The 9,517-nt window shown below is 36.9% G+C and overlaps 1 protein-coding gene across 1 annotated transcript; it reads right to left on the bottom strand.

Moving 5' to 3' along the window:
* Positions 1-3,581: 3,581 nt before the first annotated feature.
* Positions 3,582-8,342, bottom strand: LOC135256423 (barH-like 2 homeobox protein). The gene is made up of 3 exons (XM_064338176.1): positions 7,472-8,342; positions 5,771-5,996; positions 3,582-4,454 (listed from the first exon to the last, which is right to left on the bottom strand). Exons 1-3 carry the CDS (start codon positions 8,010-8,012, stop codon positions 4,142-4,144), a joined length of 1,080 nt encoding a protein of 359 aa, XP_064194246.1. The 5' UTR covers positions 8,013-8,342; the 3' UTR covers positions 3,582-4,141.
* Positions 8,343-9,517: the final 1,175 nt, after the last annotated feature.

The raw sequence follows: 9,517 nt of genomic DNA, 5'->3' as shown, positions 1-9,517 counted from the left end.
GGGAGTATTCCTTTGGAACTAGTGTGAAGAGTGAAATAGATGGTAACAGTGACTAAGTCCCACAGGCTGTACACTAACTTCTTGTATGTAATGTGGTACAAATTATGTTGACCGATGGGCTATTTTTAAAATCCTTTGAAAGTCCTTGAGGGGCATCATAGATGACTCTCACTCTCAGGCATGCGGTCTCTGCAACAGTATAAAATCAATCAGGACTTCATATAAGAGGATGATACCAGGAGACCAAACTAAAACAAAATGAAAAATGTAACAATATAGCTGGAGAGCGTTCATAACCCTTATTTAAAATGATGCTGGTGAATTTTTCTTGAAAAGCAAAATGTCGAATCAAGACCTGTAGTTCCATTTTGTATCATCAGATCAGCAGAAAAATTCAGACTTTTTTCACTATATTGGCTGAATTAACCATTCGGATTAATGTTCCAAGTAATGCAAAAACAATATGGCCTCCTGCAGGGACATTGGAAAAAAATGTATCCAACATGTGCCGTATGCTAATAAAGGAAAGCAATTAAGTTTTAGCAAAGAGCTAACCATCACCGCTACCAGACACGTCTCATCCCAAACGCACCACTCCTCTCCTCTGCATATTAATAAAAATTACAAGATGAAGAGAAGAATTCACACAGTGCTTTCGTCATCAGATGGTTTCTTTTAAGGTCGGTCGTAGATCTATTTCAGATCTCACCCAGTGCACTACCAACTAACAATTACAAGTTGCTCACGGAATTTTTATTTCACACCTTACATAATGACAACCTTGTTACAACTATTCCATCTTCGAAATTGTACGTGTTCACGGCCCACCACGTTAAAATTCTTCAATATGGCGCCTTGCCATCACCATGGGCAAGATTAAGGAACCAAGCGGCAATAATTGTGACACAGCCTGATGGTGAATGCATCGCCCCCTCTTCTATTTGTAAAACATAGGCGACTCATTGTAAACTTAAAATGCATTGCATAAAATGTAGAAACTGTAACTTCGAGACTATACCCGACTGTACCAATGGAAATGCATCTATGTTTAATATGGAACAAGCGTTATCGGGTGTGCTGTGTAGAGAGAAATATCTCGCTCATTAGGGTAATGACTAATACATTTATACCACTATATCAGTTTGAAAATATGCATTACATTTACATTACATTCATTTGGCAGACGCTTTTATCCAAAGCGACGTACAAAAAGTACATTTTAAACAGCTCTCTTCGTCCTCGCTACTAAAGAAGAGTGGTATTTTCTGAATCCCGTCAGTAGGATTAATGTAGTTGGAATTCTAGTGTCAGTCCCTCCCCTTCTATTCCTCAAAAATGTATCTTCTAAAATTAAATGCAAATAGCAAATGTCACCGTGTATAATAAACCATACAAATTCGTATATTTAAAATTCCCATTCACTGAATGATTTATTTGTAAATAAATCCGAAATTCAATCTGCTATATAACGTCGATATCAAATGTAAAGCGTCATCAAACACCTCCTTACCCCTGCCGAATTAAGCAAGCACTGGTCGTTCCTATGTGTGTTAACTAATAGACGGCTCATTTAAGATAATGTATTGGAATATTAATAGATTGTGAAGAATGTCGTGACAATTGTAGCGATTAATCATGAATACAGACCATGTGTCACTCATGATGCGATTACTATGAATATCCCTACCGCAGATTCGTTGTATTTAAAAATCGCTACAACCATCGCATGTTTTGCAAGAAGGAGGTCCCCGCTCACTAGTTTTTCCATGTGCGGTGCTGGTTCACAGTTTGAAACTCCATGGTATCAATCAACCTTGAATCTATAGTTGGCGAACAGTCAAAAATTTTACTGCCTCTTTGGGTGTTGGAAGGTGAATAGACTAACTGAAAGCCGCGTACGAATCCACTGACTACAATTAAATGAAATTTATTTATCCGGCTGAATCTGCTGTACGATAATAAGCGTAGGATATTATTATTATTATTATTATTATTATTATTATTATTATTATTATGAATGCTTTTGTTGCAATTGTTCCTCTTTGTACTCTACGAAAAAACACAATTTTGCCACCTAGGCTACTATATAAATCCAACAGGTCACCCGTTTAACTTTTTAAATAGGCCTATGTCCATCATACACAATATCTTTCTACTTGTATTATTGCATCGGAAGTTTGAAAATGCTCGGGTTTAATAGACCCCGATCAGATCATTATTATTATTATTATTATTATTATTATTATTATTTTCAAATTGTGTCGAAAAATAAAGGGTTTTCCTAAAATGCTATGTGTGAATAAGGCTTAAGGAATACGCCTACTGTTCCGTGACAGATTAGATCGTAATTAACCGTGTAGGCGGTCTTTGGAAACCCGTTACTTTTGCTGGACGCTGATGAGATGTCCTTTGGTTTCCTGAATACAAATGGCCTCAATGAAAGCCTACAAAACAAAAAATCTGTTATTTAGTTCGTTAATTCACAAGTTATTTGGGTACAATTGCAAAAGACCTTGTATTCCATGAAAGTTCTATGAAAGCATAAGCAAATGGTTATTCATCTGAAATAATTCAAAAGTCCCCTGAGTACCGTACCGAGTACAGTAAAGTTAGATTTTCTTTACAAGATATGTATTTGTTTACTGTCTCTAATACGAACGAGGTATTAGTTCTGTAGTTCAGACCACAAGAAAGGTGCTTTGTTTGTTGAGAATCGTTTTAGAATTATTTATAAACCTTAAAATATGCAAGGAATATAGCTACCTCTTTTTTAATCTATTAAAATGCCACTGGTGATCTGAGCAAAACGGCTCATGTTTTGACTTATTTTTATGTTAATTTGGGCAACACGACACGTTCCAGTTGATTTTTGTATCAGTTTGTAAATGCGAAGAAGTTCTGTTTAGTCAGGCCGCTAGGCAGGGTAACATCATATTCGAATAGCTACACAGTAGAATGTCCATTGTTAATTAAACTTTAACTATGTTAATTCAACACTAACAGTTAGTGTTAGTGTTAGTGTTGAATTATCACTGAGGATTTTACTGTATAGTGATTAGGTTTAATAAAACAAAGCACAATTAATCGCCCATAAACTGAGAGCCTTTAAAAATCATCTTACGTTCAGATATGGAATCTTTTCCCGCACTATATAATCGTTAGGAGGGGAAATACAATGACACTTCTCGTGGTTAATTTTTATATTTTTAAATGTTTTATCATTTAATTAATTTGCCCCCATGCTGATAGGCCTCGCGCCTACTGTCTGTCCTAACCAGTCGTCTCCGGTGTTCTGCTGAATGGAACAGATGCCAGACTAAGACGCCTTCTCGTCCCCAAGCAGGGCCCCCCATTCGGCATTTATCTTCGCCATTGGAATAATAACAGACCACGAGAAGAGTCCTTTTTGATGTTGGAATACGAAAGTCGTAATGCTGCACCAAACTTGGTTATTTTATTGTTATCGTTGCATATTTGTTCTAGCATGTTGCCATATAGCTTCACAAAGATTGCATATGTGGACTGTAAGGTATTCGTTTTACAATTACTCTTGAACAGTAAATAAGCGTTGTGCGCCTCAATGCTTGTAAAAAATAGAGCTTTTATTGTTATTACAGAGTTTATTTCAGAAAGTTGATGATGATCATTCCTTGTGTTTCTTCATGTTGGTCAAATGAATAAAAATGTATTTTAAATGCATGTTTCTTCTAGGGGATTTTTTCTGATTGCAGAAAATAAATAACAATTCGCCTACTCCTCCATTATATACACCAAATAAGTCCACGCCACAGGACAAAAAAAAGACCTCTGGGTCGAGTGCAAAGCTAGCAGGCCGCCGCCGTTGTCTTTCATTGTGAGAAAGCAAGATACTATTCGAGTACTTCAGTCTTGCTTTATATGACCCAATCTTTCAGTTTAATAAACCTCGTCGTTTATTATGCTAGTGTCATACTTTATTGGAATTAAAAGTGTTCTTTTCCTTTTGGGTCTTTAATTTTCAAGGCATTCGTTTGTGAGAACTGACAGCCTGTAGCAACGCTATAGCTCTTCTTGCTGTCCCGTATAAAAACAGCCTATTTTAGTTGTCACAGCTCTTCCCATAACTTTGCGCGCGTAGTAGTCTTTCCCTTTTTCTTGAGGTTTAACGAGCTTGTGGTGCGCCTGCAATCGGGTTAGCCAATGGATTCAAAGCCGGTTGCCCGCCCGGTCCAAGTCCGTGGATGAGAACCCTGGGGACCAAAGGTCTTTGTATGGCTGGATGAGGTGCAGGCGGTGTCCGGTACATGCTGCTGTACATCGCGGCCGCTGCAGCCGCTGCTGTCGTGCTGTCCATACTGCCCAACAAGTTCGGATGATAGAAATACGGCGATGGGAACATTCTTTGCAGAGCCGAATAATTTCCTGCTTCTGCAAGTAGTTCTAATCCGACGGCAGTCTGTCGCTTCCACTTCGTCCTGAAATAAAATCAAAATACAACAAATCAATTCGTTAAATGGTTCGGAATGCATGGATTCCTTCAGCACCCCTTTGATTGGGTAACGATTATCACTTATATAGAGCATGTTTTTGTGTTTTGTTGTTGTTGTTTTTTTTGTTGTTAGGATAGCCTACTTAAAATGTTCAATTTAAACAGAAAATAAAGTCTTAAAATTGCAAAAAATAAATAAATCAAAATTAGGCTGTGTTTTGAATCGCCTTTAACCAGTATGATACAATAATTCGTTCTTGAGTGTTTGGATCCGTTTCTTATTTATTTACTTACTTACTTACTGTCTTATTTTTTTCTTGCCAAGCTCGAGGAAAAACGTGGAGTAGATGTTTACAGTTGTTCAAGTTGTTTAGTTTTGCACTTATATGCAGTAACCTACATTCAGCCACAAATCCATGCAGGTTCTACTCGTTCACTATAGCCCATATCTCTCTTTTTCTGACTTATATTAAAAAGCATACAATAAAAACGTGGTAGCAAATAAGACATTTCGAATTCCAAAGTAACCTAGGCCTATTCGTAATATTTTCGAACTTACCCACGTTCACTCTTTGCTTCCATAGCTTCCAGCCTATAGGCCTATGTTTTTTGAGGATGTCAATAATTCAAAAATCAATTCAATATTTTCACAGGTGTTTTAAGGTAGGATAATTTTGTATGCAGTCATCTCGACAAGTGTAACCCAATAATTAATATTTTATATTATGCCTAAGCAAACGTTTTTATTCATTCATTCATTTTGTTTTTAATATGGCCATACAAGGCCCCATAATTTCCTCGGATGTTTGTACAGACTTGATTTATTATTATAGTGTTGTGAAGGCACATGACGAAATAAAATTCCGTAGTATTCCCATGTGATTATCGATCATCGGCATGTTTTCTTGAAACATTTCATCTTTCAAAATGGATGAAATGCTATATATATTGAAAAGAGTGTGAAACGATCAATCTCTAAAATCCATTCTAATATAAAGGATGTCGAATTTACATTAAAGGAGAATTTTTGAAGACTTCGGATCCCTTGGAGTTTAAATTTATCCCCACGAAGATATAGGCCAACGTAAAAGCTATGCAATAGTAGGCTAGAGACTACTGTATGCTTTGCAACTCGTACTTGCTTTTGCCTCTAACAACAACAGCAACCGCTACAACGACAACGACGACAACAACAATAATAGTTACAATATCCATAATAATAATAATAATAATAACAATAATAATAATAATAATACACAACAGGTCATATTTTCCAGTTCTGTGAAAATAGGTGCCACATACCGCCGGTTTTGATACCAGGTTTTCACTTGTGTGTCGGTCAGGTTGAGAGCTGCAGCCAGATCCATGCGATCCTGAACGCTGAGATATTTCTGGCGCTCAAAGCTGCGCTCCAGCTGATTTAGCTGGTTGTCGGAAAACGCCGTCCGTGCTTTTCTTGGTTTTTTAGAACGAATTGGAGGACTTTCTCTGCTACTTGAGATCTCTCGATCACCGTCTTCTTTTGTTCCTAAACAACGAGAAGGGTGAAAAAATACGTATTTATGTTTGTATGTGGCTAAATGCATATTAATTTATCGATTCACAAACTCGTCCTTTTACTGAAATTTCACTGCTCAAAATCAGATATATCCAAATTCTAAAAATAAATGGCTAACGCTAAATCAATTAATTAAATTATTTTATTTTATTTTATTCTAAAAGTACCTTCACTTGTTTTAAGCAACCACCAAACTGAACATGTTCTAGGCTATAACATGGCAACATTTCAGATTAGGCAAAGGTAACCTTAAGTAAACTGTCGGTAAAACGCGTAGTGTAAAATTCGTGATGATGACGCAGTAACTTCATAGGTACATATTTAGAAGGCGTGGAGATAATGAAGGTGGAATGCTTCTTACAGCGTAGGCCTATCGCTTGATAACCTTTCAAATCCTGCCTCACTTTCGTATTTACAGGTGGAGGCTCATATTCACAATCCTGGGGAAAGGCAGACTGTAGTTACGCATAATTTCACGTAATAGTCGCGTTTCGCACTTTCATTTTATCATCTCATTGACTTAAAAGGCTGTCACGATAGATTATAATGCCAATACATTAATATTTGTCGTGTATTTCGCTTATCTTTCTGAATGTAACTTTTAAATTGCGTTTTAGCGCCTAGCATCTGTGAATGGGGTCATGCGACTTCGAGTGAAAGTAGCCTAATGTTCCACCAACTGAAGTCCTACAGCTGCATTTGTTTACGCGTAGCGCATATGGCTTTTACAGCAAATGGCGACGATAAGAAATTGTTATTTGTCAAGTGTATTTTTCCCTAAGAAGATAGGAAATCGATATGTCAAGCCATGTCTATTTGTAGAGGATTTTTCGGTCCATCATGAACCTCCTCAGAAGGAAAAACAATAATCTCCCTAATTGACCCTCCAGGGAAGCTGGTGCGGTTTTCTTTTCTCTGCACATGTTATACGCGCACAGTCTTGACATATTTTACATCGAAATGCAGTGCAACATGCTTGTGAACAAATCAATCGCTTTGATAACTGGACGAATTTAAGGACAGCTGATTGTGAGCAATTAAAAACATTTTACTATGGCCTTTTAATTTATCTATGTTCTCAGCAGAAGTTTAAATTGCATATTTTATGTTATACAAATTATGTATATACAGGGGAAAAGAAAATACTCTTCCAAATACATGGCTAAATAAGATGGGTAAAGGAATTGCTTGCAAAAATAAGTGAAAATAACATTTATCTTATCTTTGCATTCCTTCATATACCTTGTCCTGACAATATTCACAATTAAATGCTGACAATAATAATAATAATGATAATAATAATAATAATAATTGATTTTCTCTCTTCTATGATTATTATTAGCTTCACAATTTAACCCTACTGTTTAGATGGTAAGTCTACTTAAAAATTCACTTTTCAACATATAAATTCAAGATTAAAATACGACGTAGTAATTTTTGCTTACCATTACATTTCAAGTCATTATGAAGATCGTGTCTTTTGTCCAGTTCGCTATCATCATCGTGTTCTAATTTTGGTCTGAACCCGTCGGTCCCATGAAACTCTGGCTTTGGGCTATGCTGGGGTGATAACACACATGTGCTGTACGGTGCGCAAGCGGCCAGTGGTTTGCTATCGCCCAAAATGTCTTTGATTAAGAAGGAAGAAGTGACAGTCCGTGGGACAGAGCCAGCTGCTCCGAGTTGCTGAGGCTGCGGCGATAACTGTAGACTCTGCTGCTGATTGTGGAGATGGTGGTGATGCTGAAGGCTATCTTCAAGCAGATGGGCTTCGGCATGTTCAATGGTAACCGAAATTGGGGACGAGGGGGAAGTTCCCACTGTGTCTATCTCCGAACATGGAGATTGGCTGGCCTGGCTCCTAAAATCGGTGCACCTGCTGTCATTAAGACGAAAATCTCCGTTCATTAGCACCGGACTCCCACAACTAGGATTGTTTGATAAAATACTGTCTATTCCGAAATTAGATCCGTTGGATGCTTCCATAGTAATAAAACGAAAGATTTAAGTGGTCTTCATTACAATTTTTAAATTGTTACATTTCCTCGTGGGTTTCAGAAATAAAAATCAAAGGAGAAAAAGCCAAAATATTGTATATATTCGCTCTTGTTTCAATGCTTCACCAATTCGATACTTTAAAAGTAAGAATTTGTAAAGCGCTGAGCCGGAACAGTCCCGCGTCCTTTTAGCCCGTGTATTTTATTTTCATTTTAAGCTTGAGGTGGCGTTGATGTAGAGAGATCCTAATGAAGAACTCCGAGACACCACGATCAATTTTGAATGTAATCGTGGAGATGCCCTACAAATACGGCCTTCGATGACGTCACTGGCATCGCCAAAGAACTCTGGGTTTTTCTTTATTATGATGCGCCGCCTGTTATCCTCTTCAGTCATTGGTTTCAACGAGACCTTATCACCACTTAACCAATCAAAGTGTTACAAATTCGCCTTCAATTTTGAGGCAGATATCGACTCCTGAATGCGCTTTTTTATTAGGGCAAATTGCTGCAGTGTAAGTGTCTTCAGCAATGGGGAAACAATGCTTGAAAGGGCATTTATTTGTTACGATGAACAACTCGAAAAATTCTTTAAAAAATATATATTAGGGTTAATTCGTAGGCTATATTGTTTCATATTTCCTATTCGAGTTTGCTTATGTGTTCGTGTTTTTGTTTTTTGTTTAAATATACTTTCATAAAGCAGGATGAAATACTTGAATTGTCCTATACTTTCCCCAAAGGGATATTATTTGCACAGTCTTTTCTGTGAATGCCGACTGCAATCCGTGTTTAGCCTATTAAAAGTTTAAAACAAATGAAATTATTAATTTATTAGGGTAGGCTACAGCTTCTGTTTAAATGTGAAGTAGTTACCTTGTAAATAATCTGATTTAACCAATTTCGTTGATTATAAATTGCTTATTGTGTGCGAAAAGCAATATGTATACACACCTATCCCTGCTCTTTGGTGAATGAGAGTGCAATTGCGTTCAGTGTTTAAAATGACTCAGACGAAGAGACGTTGGGTTTATTTTCGCCAATAAGCTCATTAACACTTGCAGATGTGTTGCAGTTTACCAATCTCGTGCCGTATAAGTCTTGAACACTATGATCCATCTTATCAAAAGACCAAGCGTTCAGCGAGCAACCGACCTGGGGCGTTTCAGATAGGTTACTGTATTTTTTTTTTGATGTCATAGTTCCTTTATAAATAGTTCGTGTTTTTAAAGATGAATTAGGCTATGGTTGTTATGCTATATGGTTTCCTAATACAGTTATAGCCCATTATTGATTTACCTTATTCACTTTTAAATCGGTAAAAAAATTTAGTTTTTCCAGCAACTGTAACTTCCGTGAAAACAGAGAAATTTCACCAATGATTAGTTGTTTTCGATGAGTATTTATTTTTATTACAAAAATAGGCTATACGCTTGTTCATTAGGCTACTAATATTATTTCGCTTATTTGATATCGGTGTTCACATCGTGATAC

This window comes from Anguilla rostrata, chromosome 6 (genome assembly GCF_018555375.3).
Source record: "Anguilla rostrata isolate EN2019 chromosome 6, ASM1855537v3, whole genome shotgun sequence".
Lineage (NCBI taxonomy): Eukaryota > Metazoa > Chordata > Actinopteri > Anguilliformes > Anguillidae > Anguilla > Anguilla rostrata.
The sequence above is the reverse complement of the archived record's forward strand: the minus strand, read 5'-3'. Positions and strand labels throughout refer to the sequence as shown.

Excerpts from the sequence above, each read along its gene's own strand:
- LOC135256423 (XM_064338176.1), bottom strand. The coding sequence starts at position 8,012 with ATGGAAGCATCCAACGGATCTAATTTCGGAATAGACAGTATTTTATCA. Across the intron at positions 5,997-7,471 it reads TAATGACTTGAAATGTAATG|GAACAAAAGAAGACGGTGAT; the intron begins GTAAGCAAAAAT and ends CTCGTTGTTTAG. Across the intron at positions 4,455-5,770 it reads ACCTGGTATCAAAACCGGCG|GACGAAGTGGAAGCGACAGA; the intron begins GTATGTGGCACC and ends ATTTTATTTCAG.